The sequence below is a fragment of the Symphalangus syndactylus genome, chromosome 1, assembly GCF_028878055.3.
Source record: "Symphalangus syndactylus isolate Jambi chromosome 1, NHGRI_mSymSyn1-v2.1_pri, whole genome shotgun sequence".
NCBI classification, from domain to species: domain Eukaryota; kingdom Metazoa; phylum Chordata; class Mammalia; order Primates; family Hylobatidae; genus Symphalangus; species Symphalangus syndactylus.
In genome coordinates this window covers 111,196,297-111,215,894 of record NC_072423.2, presented here as the reverse complement: position 1 = coordinate 111,215,894, position 19,598 = coordinate 111,196,297, and the positions used below count along the sequence as shown (strand labels likewise).

The 19,598-nt window shown below is 53.7% G+C and overlaps 4 protein-coding genes across 14 annotated transcripts in view; 1 reads left to right on the top strand and 3 right to left on the bottom strand.

Moving 5' to 3' along the window:
• RNF123 (ring finger protein 123) overlaps positions 1-4,727 on the top strand; it is a 32,469-nt gene extending 27,742 nt beyond the window's left edge. For all 6 annotated transcript variants that reach the window (XM_055276776.2, XM_055276758.2, XM_055276796.2 and 3 more), the window contains 4 exons: positions 3,709-3,851; positions 3,998-4,092; positions 4,218-4,303; positions 4,386-4,727. In XM_055276776.2, the coding sequence (XP_055132751.1) occupies positions 3,709-3,851; positions 3,998-4,092; positions 4,218-4,303; positions 4,386-4,503 (442 nt within the window). In that variant the 3' untranslated portion in view covers positions 4,504-4,727. The remainder of the gene's footprint in view (positions 1-3,708; positions 3,852-3,997; positions 4,093-4,217; positions 4,304-4,385) is intronic.
• Positions 16-2,653, bottom strand: AMIGO3 (adhesion molecule with Ig like domain 3). Its single transcript, XM_055276917.2, has one exon. It carries the CDS (start codon positions 2,651-2,653, stop codon positions 1,139-1,141), a length of 1,515 nt encoding a protein of 504 aa, XP_055132892.1. The 3' UTR covers positions 16-1,138.
• GMPPB (GDP-mannose pyrophosphorylase B) lies at positions 16-7,230 on the bottom strand. Of its 3 annotated transcripts, XM_055276950.2 has the most exons (9): positions 6,790-7,230; positions 6,584-6,664; positions 6,447-6,495; positions 6,165-6,307; positions 5,791-5,949; positions 5,627-5,705; positions 5,426-5,553; positions 5,160-5,342; positions 16-5,078 (listed from the first exon to the last, which is right to left on the bottom strand). In XM_055276950.2, exons 1-9 carry the CDS (start codon positions 6,916-6,918, stop codon positions 4,947-4,949), a joined length of 1,083 nt encoding a protein of 360 aa, XP_055132925.1. In that variant the 5' UTR covers positions 6,919-7,230; the 3' UTR covers positions 16-4,946. The 3 variants fall into 3 exon arrangements, with proteins under 3 accessions (XP_055132925.1, XP_055132924.1, XP_055132926.1); XM_055276949.2 differs by having other exon boundaries at positions 3,098-5,342; positions 6,790-7,189; XM_055276951.2 differs by lacking the exons at positions 5,426-5,553; positions 5,627-5,705 and having other exon boundaries at positions 3,098-5,078; positions 6,790-7,166.
• Positions 7,231-7,469: 239 nt separating this feature from the next.
• The window catches only part of IP6K1 (inositol hexakisphosphate kinase 1), a 70,079-nt gene continuing 57,950 nt past the window's right edge, over positions 7,470-19,598 (bottom strand). For all 4 annotated transcript variants that reach the window (XM_055276925.2, XM_055276942.2, XM_055276931.2 and 1 more), the window contains 3 exons: positions 16,185-16,366; positions 11,270-11,445; positions 7,470-10,826 (listed from right to left, as the gene is read on the bottom strand). In XM_055276925.2, the coding sequence (XP_055132900.1) occupies positions 10,293-10,826; positions 11,270-11,445; positions 16,185-16,366 (892 nt within the window). In that variant the 3' untranslated portion in view covers positions 7,470-10,292. The remainder of the gene's footprint in view (positions 10,827-11,269; positions 11,446-16,184; positions 16,367-19,598) is intronic.

Genomic DNA, 19,598 nt, shown 5'->3' with positions numbered 1-19,598 from the left:
CACGCAGGACCGCCATTGTCTGCAAAGGCTCTAGCAATAAGCATGTGCTGCCTTTATTAAACTCTGGAGCAGCGGGGTCCAGGATGGCCATGGGGGCCCCCAGCTCGGCCCCCACACATGAAGGGCTCCCAGACCCCCCTTCCCTGCCTCCCCTGCAGTGGGAGCAGTGAGATGCATGTGAAGCCAGGGCACCGCCTCAGCCATTAGGCTGAGACCAGTGCCAGCCCTTAAGAGGCTTCTGCTCTCGAGGGACATGGAGTTCCGGCTCGGCCCTCCCAGCTCGGCCATGCTCACCAGGCTTTTCGGGCTTTTTACTGCTGAAAAGCAGGGGCGCAAGCCATGATCCCCTTCACTGTGTCTTGTGAGCCCACAGAATGGGCTCTGCCTTCAGAACAACGGCTGGATGCCCCAGGCCAGAGAGAGCAGGGTCTCTGGCTGGGGCTTAGGCCAGACCCCCAGGAACCTCTTGAGGAGCCTTTCCTGCCTGGTGCCTGCCCACCGGACTCCGCGTGAAGTTGTGAAGCTTTCAGGAGGTTGGGTGTTGGTGGATGGAGGGAGTCCCATTTCACCAGAGGGCGGGCTTGTTTCCTCTTTCTGTCCTGGGGTGTGGGCGAGATCCTCCTTCAGAGCCGCCTTCTTTTCCCTATGGGCCCACTCCCTCCCCCCGCCTTGGGAAGGGGAGGCGGCCCTGCGTCAGCTCTTCAGCACCACTCCTCGAGAGCTGCCTTGGCCCCTGAGGGTGGACAGGGGGCTCTGCTACAGGGGTTCTTCCACAGGCTGTAGAAGAACACAGCCACTTCCACGGCTGTGCTGTGTTGAAAGCCACAGGGGCCTGGGTCTCTCAGCCTCACAGGGCATTTGGGCACTAGGAAGTCCCCGGGAAAGCAGGCACTAGCACACCTTGCAGGGCCTGGGGCCTTTGGGTCCGGTGCAGGGGCAGAGCAGAAGGCAGGTTGGGGACTACAGCCCCTGTCTCTACCAGTGAGCGAGAAGGCCCATTGTGTTTCGAGGCCCATACAGGAAGCTGGGGGCCCAGGCACAGTGCTTCCCACCAGCATCTGCCAGTTCTCTGGACCGAAGCAGGGAGCAGGGCGAGCAGCAAGAGGGTGGGGGCCTGGGTGGGGGAGCCCTGGGCAGTCTAGGTCGTCATGGGACCCTCGGAGCCTATGGAGCTAGCGGATTCAGAGCCAGCCTTCAGCTGCAGGCCTCCAGGGTTGTAGAGATCGAATTCCTCAGCTACTGCCAGCTGCACGCGGCCATTGAGGCCCCTCCGGCCTGGCTCCAGAAAGACTACGTGCTTGTGGACGCTGGCCTTGCGGCTGGGTGCGTCTGGCGGTGTGGTGCTGAGTACTGAGGACTGTGCGCTCAGCTCTTGGAGCGGGCTGGGTGTTCCGGACCAGCGGCGGCAGCGGCAGGCACGGCGGCAGCAGCGGCAGGGTGGGGCGAACAGGTAGAGCAGCACGAGCACCAGGCCCACGGCGCAGCCCAGCAATGTGGTGAAGCCTGTGTTGAAAGCCTCCGGCTCTGGGCGCGGAAAGTGCACGCTCACGTTGTACTCGTGCGTCTGGTTGTGGTGCAGGCGGGGCCCAGTGGCCAGGCACACGAAGAGTCCCGCATGCTGCTCCTGTACGTTGCCTATGGCCAAGCTGCCGTCGGCCAGCACCGCGATGCTGCCATCGCGGGACCCTGGCGCCCTGAGAAGCTCCTGCTGCGGCGAAACCCAGGCAATGCGCATGGCCGGGACGCTGGTGTTGCAGTAAAGCCTTAGGGACCGACCCACCAGCGCGTACAGGTGCTCTTCCGGCCGCTCTAGGCCAAGAGCTGGGGCCGACGAGCAGTTCTCAAAGACGCGGCTGTGCTGGAAGAAGCGCACGCGGGACGCGGGTACCTTGAAGGCCAAGCATACGTACTCGCGCGCAAAGTCGCGCACGGCGCTCAGGCCCCGCTGGTGCCAGCGCTGTAGCAGGTGGTAGAGGCGGCAGTCGCAAGGCAATGGGTTGTTGTGCAAATAGAGGCCGTTCTTGAGGAAGGCCGGCAGCGCGGCCAGCTCAGGTACGGAGATGTGTCCCAGCCGGTTGGAGGAGAGGTCCAGAGTAAGCAGGTGGGTGGCGCTCAGACCGTGCAGGTGGTCGAAAGAGAACGAGGCGAGTTCGTTGCAGCCAAGGTAGAGATGGCTGAGCGCGCGCAGGCCGTGGAAGGCATGCTCGTCCAAGTGCATCAAGCGGTTATTGAACAGAAGCAGCTTCTCCAGCGCCCCCAGCCCGTCGAGGTCGTGGCGGCCAAGCGCCCGCAACGCGTTAGATGATAGATCGAGCAGCCTCAGGCCGCTGGCGTTGGCGAAGACGCCGCGACCCAGCGCATCTAGTTCGTTGTGACCTAGGTGCAAAGCGCGCAGCTGGAAAAGGGGCGCCAACCAGCCGGGGCGCAGGCGCTGGAGCGCGTTATGGCTCAGGTCGAGGTCCGCAGTAGCGGCAGGTAACTCGGCCGGCACGTCCTGCATCCCTAGGCCAGTGCAGCTTAGCAGGTCGGCAGCGCAGATACATTTGTAGGGGCAGTTGTGGAGCGCACGGGGCGGGAAGCCCTCGGAGTCCGGGGTGCCTAACCCAACGCGCAGCATGCAGAGCAGTGCCCCCAGCAGCACCAACCAGGTCATGGCGGCGACCACCAGGGACAGTACAGAGCAGCTCTGTGCAGGTCGCAGTTCCAGGACTCACCCACTTCTGCTCTAGTGCGACATGGGTGGCACCGGATGGCCCTTGCCGAGGAGGTACGGCGGGTTCTGGCCGGCCGACGGCCCCTGCTCTCCGGTTCCCAGGTTGTGAGGCGGGGCCGCACGCTTCTCCGCCCTCCCTTTGGCTTCCCTAGCCCTCTGCAAGCGAGTTCCTGATCCGCTCCTAAATACTCCCCCCGGGGGCGGGGCCCGGGCTCCTATTGGTTCCCGTTTGAGGAGGCGGGGCGGCTGGTTACCCTAGTGCCCAATGGCCCCGCATGACCGCCAGATGGGGAGCGAGCCCAAACCCAAAGTTCCAGTTGGCGTTTGGCTGGCAGCAATTCCGCCACTCCTTTTTCCTCGTGGAGTAAAAGGGGGAGTCTGGAAGAATGTCTCCAAGCTGCTGTTAGTGTTTATTTGAAGTGACTTTGAAGGACTGATTGATAATATATTATGGGGCGGGCGGACTCTATCTTAAGGTGGTTCCCCTGAGCCTTCTTAAAGTGGTACCCCAGGCCAGGCGCGGTGGGTCACGCCTGTAATCCCAGCACTTTGGGAAGCCAAGGCAGGTGGATCACCTGAGGTCAGGAATTCGAGACCAGCCTGGTGAAACCCTGTCTTTACTAAAAATACAACAATTAGCCAGGCATGGTGGTGGGCGCCTGCAATCCCAGCTACTCGGGAGGCTGAGGCAGGAGAATCACTTGAACCCGGGAGGTGGAGGTTGCAGTGAGCCGAGATCGTGCCATCGCACTCCAGCCTGGGCAACAGAGCGAGACTCCATCTCAAGAAAAAAAAAAAAAAAAGTGGTACCCCAGGCTGTGTGGCACCTTACTTGAATACAGGACTTGGGGTTTGGGAAGCAGGGAGACGGAAGGGATGCGGGGGGCGGGGGTGATCATGTACGAGCCATGGCACTCCTCACTGCAATCCCAATAGAGACTACTTTTAGCCAGGCCCCAAGCCTTCTGACTGCCCTTGCACCCTCCCCTACCTAGGAGAGAGCGAGCCACATCAGTGCTCCTGGCAGATCCCTGCTTCCAGCTACGCTCAATATGCTATCTCCTGGGACAGCCAGAGCCCCCAGCACCTGGCACTGCCCTGCCAGCCCCTGACCAGAAGCGCTTCTCCCTGCAGAGCTGTGAGTGGGCTGGTGGGGCAGGTCAGGGAGATCTGGGGCTGGGTCGGGTCAGGAGCCTTAAGAACAGCAAAGTCCTAGGCTGGGAATATTCAAGAGGCATCACATCTTCAGCTACCTCTGACTTGACACTACCTACCACTCCCCAGATGCAGATTACATCAGTGCCGATGAGCTGGCCCAAGTGGAACAGATGCTGGCGCACCTGACCTCTGCATCTGCCCAGGCAGCAGCTGCCTCCCTGGTGAGTGGGACCACGGTGCACAGGTCCATGCCACTTGAATATGTGTGCACTCCTACACAGGCACAACGGACATCCACATAGCCAGGCATCCAACTCCAGCCCACCCTTCACTCTCCTCCCTGCAGCCCACCAGTGAGGAGGACCTCTGCCCCATCTGCTATGCCCACCCCATCTCTGCTGTGTTCCAGCCCTGTGGCCACAAGTCCTGCAAGTAAGTGGCCCCCACAGCTTGGTGGTGGGGAGAGCAGTAGTAGGTACATGCAGGGCAGTCCTCATCCCCTCCCCTGTTGTAGAGCCTGTATCAACCAGCACCTGATGAACAACAGGGACTGCTTTTTCTGCAAAGCCACCATCGTGTCTGTAGAGGACTGGGAGAAGGGAGCCAATACGAGTACTACCTCAGCTGCCTAGCCCTCACAGCCTGCGCCATCCTGGAACCTCCACCCTTGAACCCAGAGCCAGGCTGGGCCCTATTTATGAGCTCCCTTTGCCCTTCTCCTGTATCCCCCACCACCACATCCAACCTCCTTGCCTGCCTGTATCCTCATTGGTGGGAGCCCAGCTATGGCCCTAATTGTGCCTGAGCTTGACTTTCAGTCAGGGCCACAGTGAGCATTAAATTATTATTCCATACAGCCCTGGCCCTGGCCCTTCTTGAGGGAGTGGGGTTTGTGGGGTGTGCCCAGCAGGGATCCTGCCAGATGATGTCCACATGAGAAGGCAGGTGTCCAACAGCTTCAGCTTCACCCAATGCCCCCCAGACAAATGACAAGTCCAGGGTCTTCTGATGTGTCAGGCCAGCACTCCCCTTGCTGATGGGAAAACCTGGGCTCGGCCAGCCCCACTGCATCCCCTCACATGATGATACGAGGCTCTGGCACTGACTCACCAATAGACTTGTGGGGCAGCACGCTGGCTCCGTTGAGGTAGAGCTCATCATTAACTATGACGTCCTCACCCAGCACTGTCACGTTCTCCATGCGTACCTCCAGGAGAGAACAGGCCTTGTCAGGGAGGCAGGCACACTCCCCGCCTCTCTCCCCACCCGGCCCAGCCCACAGGCTTACCCACTGACCCACGCGGCAGCGCCAGCCCACAATGCAGGACTCAAGCCAGGAATGGGAACGGATCCGGGCGTCCCGCAGCACCGTGCACCGCCGGATACACACACCATCTTCGACCACCACGCCAGGTCCCAGGCTCACATTGGGGCCAATGCTGCAGTTCTGGCCGATGCGGGCACTTGGGTCCTGAGAGTGGTGGGAAAAATACAAGTGGGCCACTTGTCTCCCAAGACTGAGGGGGTTAATGATGGGCTGGGCAAGGGCCTCACCACCAGCACGTTGCCCACAATGCCAGGGCCTGAGCACAGCCGCTCAGGCTGCTTCTGCCTCAGTGACTGCAGGAAGAGGCACATGCCAGTGAGGAAGTCCTTGGGCTGCCCAATGTCCATCCAGAAGCCTGTAGGGAGGGATGTATCAGGGGCCTCAGCCCAGCCACAGACCACCCCCACCCTGTGGCCTCCCTGCCTCACCCTGCAACTCCATGGCATATAGCTGCCCCTCCTTGGCCATAATGGGGAAGACCTCCTTCTCAATGGACGTAGGCTGCAGCTGTGGGAGTGGGCAGCTTGTGAGCAGGGTCATGGCGGTGATGGCCTGCCCCACCCCAGCCCACCAGCAGCTGTCTCCTACACACCTGGATGCGCCGCAGCACCGCAGGGCTCAGGATGTACATGCCTGCGTTGATCTTATTGGACACAAACACCTGCGGCTTCTCCACGAACCGGTGAATGCGGCCTGTGTCAGCCTCACACACCACCACACCGTACTTGGAGGGTTCCTCCACCTTGGTCACCTGAACGCAAGGAAGGGGACCTCGGACCTAGTCCAGTGTTCCTGAGCCTTGATCACATGCCGTTCCAGATCTCAGAGACTCTGCCCCAAGTGCTTAAAGATACATACTGCACAGCTCTGTACCCATAACATCTGAAGGCAGATGAAGGCTAGGGCGCAGGGGAGGCTGGGCATGGAGGGTGGAAGTGTCAAGAGAAAGAAGACCTGGCTCCTTACCAGGATGGAGCCCTCCTGGCCATGGTGCCGGTGGAACTGCACCATGGCTTGGAAGGGGAAATCGCAGATCACATCACTGTTGAGGACGAAGAAAGGGTCTGCAGTCTCAGAGAGTAGGTCACGGGCCAGCGCCAGGGGCCCAGCTGGGGGAAGGGGACAGGTCACCACCTTGCTGGAGGTCTGAGTCCCTGGATTCAGGCTCAGCAGGCCCAATCCAGGCTGGGTCTTACCCTTTTCCTGGCCTTAAACCCTCCCCCAAGGGACCTTTCTGCCTCTACTGACCTGTCCCCAAAGGCTCCTCTTCATGGGACATGGAGATTCGGATTCCCAGCTGGAAGGAAGAGGCCCCCCAGTCAGGTTCTACCGGGATGGGAAGTTGGGCGGGGACCGAGGATAAGGGCCAAGAGTCTGTGCCTCACCCTCTGCTCCTGTGCCTTCATTTCCTTCTCCAGCACCTGCGACATGTAGCTCACGGCCAGGATCACGTGGTCCACGCCTGCCTGTCAGAACGCAGGCCGACGGGCGGGCTCAGTCAGAAGGTACGGGAGCCCCGGACCCCTAGTCGCTGGCCATCCCTAGTCCCGCCAGATCCGAACGCGACTCTGATCCCGACCCAGGGTCTTACCGCGGCTAGCGCCTCCACTTGGTGCAGCAAGATGGGCTTATTGCAGAAGTCCACCAGTGGCTTCGGGGTGCTCAGCGTCAGCGGCCGCAGTCGCGTCCCATAGCCCCCCACTAAGATCAGCGCCTTCATCGCGCCTGCGGACGTTGAGGTGGTGTCCCGGGCTCTGAGGTACCTGCAGCCCGCCTGGCCGGTCCCTGCCGCGCACTCCCAACGCCGTGCCCGGCCCCGCGCCCTTCACCAACTCGCCTGACCGACTCTGGCTCCACCTCGTCCGCCCGGTCGCCCTGACGCCAGATCCAGAGCCGCCACAACCCAGAACGCGACACCGGGTAGACGGCTGCTGGCCCCGAACTCAGGCCGGACCCGGCGCGGGCAGTGACGTGACCACCGCGGGCCAATCGGCTGCCGCGTACGTGGCACGGCCGCCGGCGACGGAGCGTTGGGGCGCAGCGCTGCGACAGACGTAGCCAATGAGCGCCCGAGTACGCCGGGTTGCCATGGAGACCCGGGCCGGGACCCGCGGGTCAGCTGGCCATTGGCGGATCCGAAGGCGGAACTGGCGCCAAGGGCGAGGCCTTGTTCCCTGCTTCGCGCGGTCCAGCAGCCGCCGGCCTCGCCCCGAGGAAGGGTGACCAGGGAAGGCTCCCGGGCCACGGGATGTTCACACAGACAGACTCGCCTCCGTTTCTAGCGGCTTTATTTTTGACATACACGACCTCAGACACAAGCGGGGCGGGCAGCGCTAGGTGTACAGACAGGAGCGGGCTCGGACCGAGCACCCCCTCCCCCGCACGCAAGGTCCAAAGCAAACGCAACTGCGGCGGGAGCCACGGGTGCAGGCCTCGGGCGGTGGGGACAGGCTTAGCTTCCAGGAAAGAGCAGCAGAGAGCGATCCGCAGAACGCGAGGGCTTACAGTTCCCCGAGAAGCAAAAGAACCAGGTCCTTCCCAGGGTTCTCCATTATTTTTTCCTCATTAAAATATTTTTTAAGTCAGCACAAACATAACCAAATTGTACAGCTTTAAAGTTCAAAGCAGTCTGCATCTAGGGAACGTGCATGTGGTCAGGAGTGAGCGCGTGAGCAGCAGCTACGGAACTAGCACAGGTGCCAGGCCCCTTGATGGGAATCCCCACGCCCACTGCACAGGCCCAGAGAGGGAGGGGTGGGGTCCCTGGCAAGTTGCTACACTGGTCCCCTTCCTCTTTTAAGCACCACCCGTCCCACCCCACCCTCAGGGGCTGGTGTCAGCTTGGCCCAGGGAAGCACTATAGAGAGGGCTCACCTGAGCACCCCAACCCATGATCCCATGTTGCACTTTGGTCCCAAGTTGGGGCTAAGAAGGCAGGGCCTGGTAGGGACAGGGCTCTCTGGCATGGGGCAGGGAGAAAGCAGTGGCAGACAGTATGCACACACACTTGCCCACTACCATTAAATAACAGGGCTGGGTCTCCAGGTGTCCAAAGTGCTGAAAAGAGGGGCCCTGCTCTAAGGGAGCAGCAGCAAATCCCAGGCCTTCCCACTCTTTGTAGTGCCAGGAAAATACTGAGTGTAAGTGGGTGCAGCTTTGCTCGCTGTGAGGAGCAGCAGAATGCGGCAGCCTCTCCTCCCAGAATCTAGGAACCTGGGAAGCACAGGACATCCCCAAAAGGCCCCAAACAGCTCCAGACCTTATGTCTTACCCTCCACCCTACCAGGGAATGACTGTCTACACTAATGAAGGGCTACTGCCCCCATGGCTGAAGCCACAGAATGGTACAGGAGAGAAGACCGTAATTTGTGACCAGAAACAGGCAAGCTGTCCCTCCCAGCCCCAAAGAATGGGAACCAGCCCACCAGTGGCACCAGGGCCAGGGGCTAGGAGAGATGGCATCCATCAAGGAGCCCTTACGAGGCTGCATCTCTAAGGACCAGGAAATGAGTCCATCAGTTACCAAGGCTTCTCACAGCTGGCAGGCTTACCTTTAAAGCCAAACAGACACTTGCCTAAAGTGACAAAGAACAGTGGCCCTAGGCTCAAAGGAGAGGATGCTAACCCTGGCAATGGCTGAAATCGGTGTCACCTCCTGGCCATCTGTGTTAGAAGCAGCAGATCTGTGCCATTAAGGGCTGGCAGCCAAAATGACTAAAACCATGAGAAAGGGTCACTCCTCAAGCCCTCACTGCCCCACTGTCAGTGTTGAGGGCCATATTCTAGGCCCACAGAAATGGTGCTGGATCAACAGGGAAACACCACCAATTTATTCTGCTATCAGGTCTTTATAAAAAGGCAACACCTGTGGAGGAAGGGCACGGGGCAAAAGCTCACCTCAGAAGTGGGAGTGTTCTGCTGAGGAAAGCATGAAGGAATGAATATATACTAATGAGCAAGGCTACACCCCAGGGGAAGGATCCCAAGGGACAGGGGCTGGCAGCTGGACACATGGACAACTGATGGACCCAGGACTGATCAGACAAAGCTCTCATTAGCAGAATGTGGGCACCTGCACCCAGGGCCCATACCACGTCCCTATGAGCAAAAATGCTTAAAGTTCTCCCTCTAGGCCCAGGGCCAAGAGCGCCTCACTAAGGGCTGCTGCTTTGAACTTGGCCTGGGGAAATGAGACCCTGAGCGGACCACAGCCCGAGCCCTGGGAGGAGCAGCCCATCCAGCAGCAGCACAGCTGCCGAAACTTGAGGAAGAAGACTCCCACCCATAGCACAAGAACTGCAAATACTGTCTGGCCAGAGCCACCAGAGGCCCTGAGGCCTGCTAGGACACCGACTATCCCCCACTTCAGTGCGGTAGGAGGGAGTGGCCTTCCTAGGCAAGAACTTGGTGAGAGAGGCTGTTTCAGGAATAGGACAGGTGCCAACCTGTCTCGTGCCAACAGGTGCCTGGGGAACCCAGGCCCTGCCCTCTGCCATAAGTTGGCCTCAGCCCAGCTTCATTAATCTAGCCCCATGCTAAGGTCAGACCCAAGGATAGGTCCAGCTTTGTGCAGTCAGCCCTGTGGTGCCCTGAGGGCACCTATTAAAGAGCTAGCTGACACCCACAGCGTAAGACTGGAAAGCCCCCAAGAAATGGGCACCCAGAGCCCTCTACTTCTGGGGAACAAGGGAAGAGTGGGCATGGAGGGGCCCTGCACCAGCCCAGGGCTTTACCTTACAATCAGCAGGGCCCTGCAGCCACAGATCTCAAAGATCTAGACAAGAGAAACCAATGTCCAAGGGCACCCTGTCCCTGCTGCCAAGCCCACCAGGGGCACCTCTTCCTTCCTAAGGCAGCCTGGACACACCAGTCAGAGCCACAGAGCTGAGGCGCCTGGCTGAGAGGGCGTGTGGTCTGCCCTCCTTCACTTTATATATATGGATTCCAGGCTACAGCTAAAAACATTTCTTTTAGTTTACACCAAAGAGAAATATAACCCTTTAAAAGCAAGTCTGTGTGTCCTCACGGCAAGTTCATAACAATGGTCCCTGCCTGCGGTGGAGAGGAAGGGGTTCTGGGGGCCCAGAACAGGGCCTACTGGTTCTCGTCCCGCATCTGTTCCATGATGCTGATGAGGTTCTCCAGGCCAAACACGTAGCCTCTGTCCGGCCCATCATGCACGGTGGGGTCATCCCGGAAGCCCTTGAATGTGCTGTGTGCAAAGTCAATCATGCGGACATCCACCTTGGGCTGAGAGGAGGGACCCGCCTCGGGGCTGGTGTTGCTGGGGCTGGTGCTGGGGCCACAGGATGACGCCACCTCAGGGAGCACCATGTCCAGGTGCTTGAGACGCATCTCAGACCGGCGGTCCAGGCAGGACTCAGCCCGGCACTCCTTGCCATCATAGATGACAAGCAGGGAACTGGAGTAGAAGCGGTAAGAGGCCTGCCGCTCCAGCACAGCTTTCAGGCCCCGCAGTTTGCTCAGGATAGGCTCAAACAGGTCACGTCGCAGGTCCAGGCCATTGTGCAGATATTGATAGAGGGCATTGCGGAAGCCTTCAATGGAGAGCCCACGGCCATAGTACTTGTTCCTGCAGAGGTAATGCCCTGTGTCCAGCTGGTACACCTGAAACCCCAGGAGACAGGGTGAGTGCCAGGGAAGTCTGAAGAGCTCACAGTGCCCTGGGCAAGCACTGTCTGGAAGGCACTTTGACCAACCTGAGCTTTTCTGCTCACCTATCTAAGTGGAACCAGGCAGGCCACATTCACCCTGGGTTTTCCCATTGCAGAACAAAGAGAAAGCAATACCAGGCCTATGGGTTCCCTGCCACCAGCTTTGGAGCCCTCCTCCAACATCGGAACATCTTGTTGACAGGCAAGAGTCTTACTTGTCCCAACGTGGAGGCAGCAGACTCTCACAGTGGTCCTGCACCTGAGGCCCATATCAAAGTCAACAGGTAAGGACAGAAGGGCTCAGGAGGACACACTTGGCATAGATGGCAGGCAGGTATGAGCACAACCCAAATCATGCAAGTGGCAGCACCTAGGCTCTGAGCAGAGGTAACTCACCTGCATGCCGCAGACCCTGACGCCCAGCGTGGCTGATGTGCTCTGCTCGCATTTCCGCATCTGCCGGGCTGCCTTCTCAGCTGACGCGTCATCGCCATGCTGCCGCGTGCCCATCTTCAGGTCCAACACGCAGGGGTACTTGAAGTGGTGCACCACGTTCTCAAGCAGGAGGAACTCTGGGCCACGGTCAAGGAGAATGACAACCACACTCACCATAAGCCCCAGCCAGGAAAGCACAACCCAGTTTTTCTATAAAAGGGGGCTTTTACCTAATGCAGTATGTACTTGTCTCAGAAACTCTCAAATGTGGGTTTCACACCACTGGCTTATTACTTCTTAACCAATAAAAACTGTGGTAAAATATACATAAAATTTACTTCAGCCATTTTTAAGTGTACAATTCAGTGGCATGAAGCACATTTACTTTGTTTTATAACCATCACAACCATCTATCTCTAGAACTTTTTTATTTTTTGAGACGGAGTCTCGCTCCGTTGCCCAGGCTGGAGTGCCATGGAATGACCTCGGCTAACCGCAACCTCTGCATCCCAGGTTCAAGCTATTCTCCTGCCTCAGCCACCTGAGTAGCTGAGATTACAGGCGCCCGCCACTACACCCGGCTCATTTTTTGTATTTTTAGAGAGACGGGGATTCATCATGTTGGCCAGGCTGGTCTTGAACTCCTGACTTTGTGATTCGCCTGCCTCAGCCTCCCAAAGTGCTGGGATTACAGGTGTGAGCCACCGTGCCCAGCTAGAACTTTTTCACCTTCCCAAAATGAAAAGAGATCCTCCCACCCTCAGCCTCTGGAACAACTAGGACTACAGGCATGCCTAATTTTTTTTTTTTTTTTAGATGGAGTCTCGTTCTGTCACCCAGGCTGGAATGCAATGGCGCCATCTCGGCTCACTGCACCCTCTGCCTCAGGGGGTTCAAGCCATTTTCCTGCTTGTACCCATTAAATGGCACTAAACAGTGACTCCTCATTTTCCCTCCTCCCAGCCCCTGGGAACCTCTAGTCTACTTTCTGTCTCTATAAATTTACCTTTCCTAGGTATCTCTTAAGTGGAATTATACAGTATTTGTCATTTTAAATATCTGGCTTATTTCACTTAGCAGAATGTATTCAAGATCCATTTATGTTGTAAGCATGTATCAAAATTTCATTCATTTTTCTGGCTAAATAATTTTCCATTGTATGTATATACCACATCTTTTTTTGTTGTTGTTTTTGGTTTTTTAACCTAAGCTCTAGGGTATTTTTATGTTGATTTATTTTTGTTATTTTTTATTTTTTTTTTGAGACAGTTTCGCTCTTGTTGCCCAGGCTGGAGTGCAATGGCACTATCTCGGCTCACCGCAACCTCCGCCTCCCAGGTTCAAGTGATTCTCCTGCCTCAGCCTCCCGGTAGCTGGTATTACAGGCACGTGCCACCATGCCTGGCTAATTTTGGATTTTTAGTACAGACAGGGTTTCTCCATGTTGGCCAGGTTGGTCTTGAACTCCCCTAACCTCAAGTAATCCACCCGCCTTGGCCTCCAAAGTGCTGGGATTACAGGCATGAGCCACTGTGCCCAGTCTTATTATTATTATTATTTTTTTGAGACGGAGTCTCGCTCTGTTGCCCACGCTGGAGTGCAGTGGCTGGATCCAGAGCTCACTGCAGCACTGACCACCTGGGCTCAAGAGATCCTCCCACCCTCAGCCTCTGGAACAGCTAGGACTACAGGCATGCCTAATTTTTCTTTTAATTATTATTATTTTTTGAGACAGAGTCTTGCTCTGTCACACAGGCTGGAGTGCAGTGGTGCAATCTCAGCTCATTGCAACCTCTGCCTCCTGGGTTCAAGCCATTCTCCTGCCTCAGCCTCCCAAGTAGCTGAGACTACAGGTGTCCGCCACCACCCTCAGCTATTTTTTTGTATTTTGAGTAGAGACAGGGTTTTACCATGTTGGCCAGACTGGTCTGGAATTTTTGACTCCAGGTGATCTGCCCACCTTGGCCTCCCAAAGTGCTGGGATTACAGGCGTGAGCCACTGCACCCAGCCACCTACCTAATTTTTAATGTTTTCTTAGAGACAGGGTCTCACTATGTTGTCCAGGCTGGTCTTGAATTCCTAGCCTCAAGTGATCCTCCCACCTTGGCCTCCAAAAGTGCTGAGATAGCAGATGTGGGCCACCACACCCAGCCTATGTTATCTTTAGACCTATCTTGCAGGCAATATGCAAACTAAAGATTTGGATATATCCCTCACCATCAGTGAACCAAGGCCCTACTCAAGCCAGCACCTCACCCAGGTCTAAGAAATAAGGAAGACATCTTGGTAGCACTACTACAAAAACAAGGAAACCAGATTCTAACATTCCCAAATAGGAATCTTTAGAAAAAGCTGGATTTACATTTCTTTTCTTTTTTTTTTAGGATGCAGCCTTGCTCCTTTGCCCAGGCTGGAGTGCAGTAGCACAATTTCAGCTCACTGCAACCTCTGCCTCCCAGGTTCAAGTGATCCTCCTACTTTAGCCTCCCAAGTAGCCGGAACTACAGGCGCATGCCACCATGCCCGACTAATTTTTTGTATTTTTTTTTTTTTTTGAGATGGAGTTTCACTCTTGTTGCCTAGGCTGGAGTGCAATGGTGCAATCTTGGCTCACTGCAACCTCCGCCTTTTGAGTTCAAATGATTCTCCTACCTCAGCCTCCCGAGTAGCTAGGATTACAGGCATGCACCACTACACCTGGCTAATTTTGTGTACAGACGGGGTTTCTGCATGTTCGTCAGGCTGGTCTCAAACTCCCAACCTCAGGTGATCTGCCGGCCTCAGCCTCCCAAAGTGCTGGGATTACAGGCGTGAGCTACCACGCCTAGCCAATTTTTTGTATTTTTAGTAGAGACGGGGTTTCACCAGGCTGGTCTCAAACGCTTGACCTCAAGTGATCCACCCACCTCAGCATCCCAAAGTGCTGGGATTACAGGCATGAGCCTGCATTTGTATTTCTGTCTTGCCATTTCTCACTAAATTTGAAACCAGTGAATGAGAGAGAGAGACAGAGATCTCGTTCACTGGTTTCAAATTTATATACATAAATATATTTATATATAAAATATAAATTTATCCCTTAATAGTTCTATAACCTTCTGCTCAAAACGATCTACGGTCCTAATTCCCTGGCATTTACATATATGTCTTCATTCCAATATATCCCATTTGCAACAATCTTATCTTTGAACTTTTGTATAAAGGTACAGACTTATCATATGTCTGCCAAAAGTCACTGGGTCTCACAGCCCAGGCCTCAAATCCATCTCTGGGTGCTACAGAGCAATCCCATCTTAGAGGATAGACACTCAGCATCACTGTGATGATAAACATTTGATTCTTTTTTAACTTTTAAATTTGGCCTGAATCAATTCTGTTACCTGCTATTACCTATAAACACGCAATGGTAAAATATGAAGGAGGCTGCAGAAATCTCTCAACACGCTGGAAGCATGGGCTCTGGAATCCTGCCTTGACCACTCACTACCTCTAGGCACAACACTTAATCCCCCTGTGCTTCCATTTCCTCATCTATAACATGGGAATGATGACAGTTCCTTCCTCAAAAAACTGCTGTGAAAATTAACTGTGTACAAAAGGTTCAGCACACTTTCCCGCAGTTTCTTAGAATAATCAGTTGTTATTTGTCTACTACTTCAAAACACTAACAATTGTAAGAATTCCCATTCTAGGCTGGGTGTGGTGGCTCAAGCCTGTAATCCCAGCACTTCGGGAGGCCAAGGCAGGCGGATCACTCGAGGTCAGGAGCTCGAGACTAGCCTGGCCAACATGGTGAAACCCTGTCTCTACCAAAAATACAAAAATTGGCTGGGCGTGGTGGCGCACGCCTGTAATCCCAGCTACTGGGGTGGCTAAGGCATGAGAATCTCTTGAACCCAGGAGGCAGAGGTTGCAGTGAGCCAAGATCGCGCCGCTGTACTTTGGCCTGGGTAACAGAGTGAGACTCTGTCTCAAAAAAATAAAAAATAAAAAAAAGGGAATTCCCATGCCATAATACTTTTTTTGTCTTTTCTGGAGATGAGACAGGGTCTTGCTGTGTCGCCCAGGCTAGAAGTTAGAATGTAGTGGTGCAATCATGGCCCACTGCAGTCTCGACTTCCTGGGCTCAAGCAATCCTCCCACCTCAGAGCTGGGACTACTACAAGCACACACCACCACATCCAGCTAATTTTTTTATTTTTTGTAGAGATGAAGTCTCACTGTGTTGCCCAGGCTGGTTTCAAACACCTGGTCTCAAGTGATCATCCTGCCTCAGCCTCCCAAAGTGCTGGGATTACAGGTGTGAGCCACCATGCCCAGGTATCTTTAACATTTTAAATCTATTTTGTGGTGTTTATCATCAGATAAAAATCTCACCAAAGTCAAATATATTACTTTTAAACTATTAATCCCTTGGGAGGGGAAAACTACACACATGCGCACACGGGCACATACACAGATCTCTGATTGTGGACATGATCAATATAGTACCACTAGCTACACTAGCCACATGTGATGATTTAAATTTTAGTTAATAAAATAAAATTTAAATTAACTGCCTTAGTCACAGTAGCCACATTTTAGCCACTCAGTGTGGCCAGTGGCTACCATACTGAAAAGCACACAGAATTACAGACAGTTCTATCAGACAACACTGTTCTAGACTGCCAAGTTTTAAGCTTCAGCCTTACCAAATCCAAAAGGCAGGAAAAAAACATGTTGATGAAAGTAAACGAAGGAAGAGGAGTCCATGAAAAAGGGAGATGAAACCAAAGAGGGATCCTAGACAAAGACCTCAGCCATAGGCAGAATGGTGCCCCAACACATGACCTATGGACCCAGCAGACACTCCTGAAGGAGGGGCAACGAGGATACTGTAGAGCTTTCGGTCCTTGGACTCCGAGCGCATGCGGCTCAGCTGCTGCCTGTGACAACGCAGGCTCCAGGGGTTGTGGCTGATCTTCTCAGAACTCAAGCCACTGTTGCCATCTAGCATCTGGAAAGGGACCTCTGAGTGGCTGTGCAGCTCCACCTTCGGACTCTTTGCCTCCTGTGAGCTAAGAAGGAAGAAAATACACATCACTAAGAAACTCAGGCAAGTCATCCTCTGGGGTCCCACTGCACAGGGCACAGATCTGTCCACAATGACAGACCCACAGACCCTGCTAATGGGTTGCATGAAGGTCCCATGAGCCAATAAAAATGAGTAAATGTTACGAGTAGTGTTCTTCCTATGTCTCTTAAAACTATCTTATGTCTCTTAAAACTATCTGAAAAATAACGTTTTTGTCAAATTATGTGATGAAAATACCACTTCATATCCATTAGGATGGCTACTATCAAAGAAGAAAGTAGGGCAAGTGTCCAGTATGTGAAGAAATTAGAACTCTCGTACACTGCTGGTGCAGGCACCAGTTTGGTGGTTTCTCAAAAAGTTAAACACAGATTTATATATAACTCAGCAATTCCACTCCTAGGTATACACCCAAAAGAAATGACAAGGATCCAAACAGACACTTTACATCAACATTCACAGCAGCACTACTCACAATAAACGAAAGGAAGAAACAACCAAGCATCCATCAACAGATGAATGGATAAGCAGAATGTGGGATATACATACAATGGAATATTATTCAGCAATAAAAAGGAATGAAATTCCTATACATGCTACAACATATATGAACTTGAAAACATTTTGCTAAGTGAAATAAGCCAGACACAAAAGGATAAATAATTGCATGATTCTACTCATGTGAGGTAACTGCAAATTCATTAAGACAGAAACTAGAAAAGTGGTTGCCATGGGCTGGGGGAAGGAGGAATGGGGAGTCAGTTGCACAACAATGTGAATGTACTTAATGCTACCAAACCACGCCCAGCCAAGGAAGGAAATTTTATTTCTAAAATAAGTCAAGGCCAGGCACCGTGGGTCACAACTATAATCCCAACACTCTGGGAGGCCAAGGTGAGAGGATCACTTGAGCCCAGGTGTTCAAGACCAGCCTGGGCAACATGTCAAAACTCCATCTCTACAAAAAATTTAAAAATTAGCTGGGCATGGTGGCATGTGCCTGCAGTTCCAGCCAGTTAGCTACTTGGGAGGCTAAGGTGGGAGGATCACCTGAGCCGGGGCTGAGGATGCACTGCGCCATGATCATGCCACTACACTCCAGCCTGGGAAACAGAGACAGACCATGTCTTAAAAATAAATAAATAATAAAATAAAATAAATAAAACCACAAAGGAGTTTTTGTGAGAAAGCAACTTCAACTGAAAATACTGGAACTTTGCCAACAATTTCATTATGCCCCAACATAAAAATCTTTGCTTGAAGTAACCAACAATACTGTCTATCATACTGAAAGGCCAAGAAAACCAAACTACTGGTGAAGCCATGTGCCCTGCAAATTACAGAGCAAGCCTGCAGCTCAGAGCAGAGGTGGAACATTACAGTAATTTCTTTTTTTTTTTTTTGAGACAGCGTCTCACTCTGTCGCCCAGCAACTTCAAATACCACTCTCCTCTCCAGAACTGCAGGCCTCTCCTCTAACTGTGTGGCATAAGTCGCACAGATTCAAGCTAACACCAGGGCTGGTGTGTGCTGGAAATGCTGACCCTCCCCAAGGGTCAGCTGTGCAACACTGGTGAAGAGGTAGTGGCAGAGACCCCATTTCCACCTAACTGAAAGTAGAGGAGCCCACCAGTGCCTCTTGGAATGATAAAACCCTTACTTTCTTCTGGTGAGAGCACTGCTGAGGCCATTCAAAGATGCTTTTTTTTGTGAAACCCTTTAGAAAACAGAAAGGTTGACTTATTTGCCACGTAAACCCAAAGAAGTTCTCTGCGTCTGGATGAAGCCCCCACAGTACTTGGAATCACGCCGTCAGTGTTGCAGCCTTGGCTCTGTGAAGAAACAAGCCCCATCCCTGGAATGACAGTCTCTCTGCTAACAGGCCAGACAGAGGTTTGGTCAGTACAGGTAGAGCTGTCACCTTCAGAGCAGGACCTTGAACCTGGACACAGGCAGACAGTGATGTTATTCTAGGTGATAGTATTCTATACCTTTTCACCAGATGACTCACGAAGCAACCTCTGTACCTTTGGGGGACAATAAAAAAAGCCCACTCTAGACTGGGCGCAGTGGCTCATGCCTATAATCCTCACGCTCTGGGAGGCCAACGTGGAAGGATTGCTTGAAGCCAGGAGTTTGAGACCACCCCAGGCAACAAAGCGAGACCCTATCTCCACAAAAAATTTAAAAATTAGCTGAGTGCGGCTGGGCGCGGTGGCTCACGCCTGTAATCCCAGCACTTTGGGAGGCCGAGACGGGCGGATCACAAGGTCAGGAGATCGAGACCATCTTGGCTAACACGGTGAAACCCCGTTTCTACTAAAAATACAAAAAATTAGCCAGGCGTGTTGGCAGGCACCTGTAGTCCCAGCTACTTGGGAGGCTGAGGAAGGAGAATGGTGTGAACCCAGGAGGTGGAGCTTGCAGTGAGCTGAGATCGCGCCACTGCATGCACTCCAACCTGGGGGACACAGCGAGACTCGGTCTCAAAAAATAAATAAATAAATAAATAAATAAATAATAAAAATAAAAATTAGCTGAGTGCAGTAGTGTGCACCTGTAGTCCCAGCTACTTGGGAGGCTGAGGTGACAGAGGATAGGATGGCTTGAGCCCAGTATTCAAGGCTGCAGTGAGTCACTGATGGTGCCACTGCACTCTAGCCTGGGTGACAGAGCAAGACCTTGTCTCTAAAAAGAGTCGGGGGGAAAGCCCACCCTCAAGTGCTGTTCAGAGAGAACCATCAATTGTCAGCTACAGACTTGGGGAACATTCTTTGTCACTTGAATGACCAAGTTAGGTCCCACAGTCATTAGTCAAGCAGCAGCCTCTTGGGGAGTGAAGGGGAAGCACTAGAAGAAGTGCTTCTGTGGACTGGAAGCCAGCTGTCCAAAGAACGTCTGACATTTGAAGACCCTGCTTACTAAGAAGTGCTCTCTCCTTGCATGAAAGATGCAGACCTGGCCAAAGAGGATCTGCTGACTGAGGACATGGGAAATGACACATAACCCACTCAGCCAGTGTCTCATGGGGTACTGTACTTGACATGGGCGTGTCCTTGTTCACCAAACTGAGTGAAGAGAACTGGAATGTCCTGGGCCTTTACAAAGCTTCAGGGGCACAGGTATGTAGCATGTATTGGTGAACTGATCTGATATCACAGATGAACTACGTACTGTCACATCTAAGGAAATTCCCAATTTCAGCTTCTAAGTAA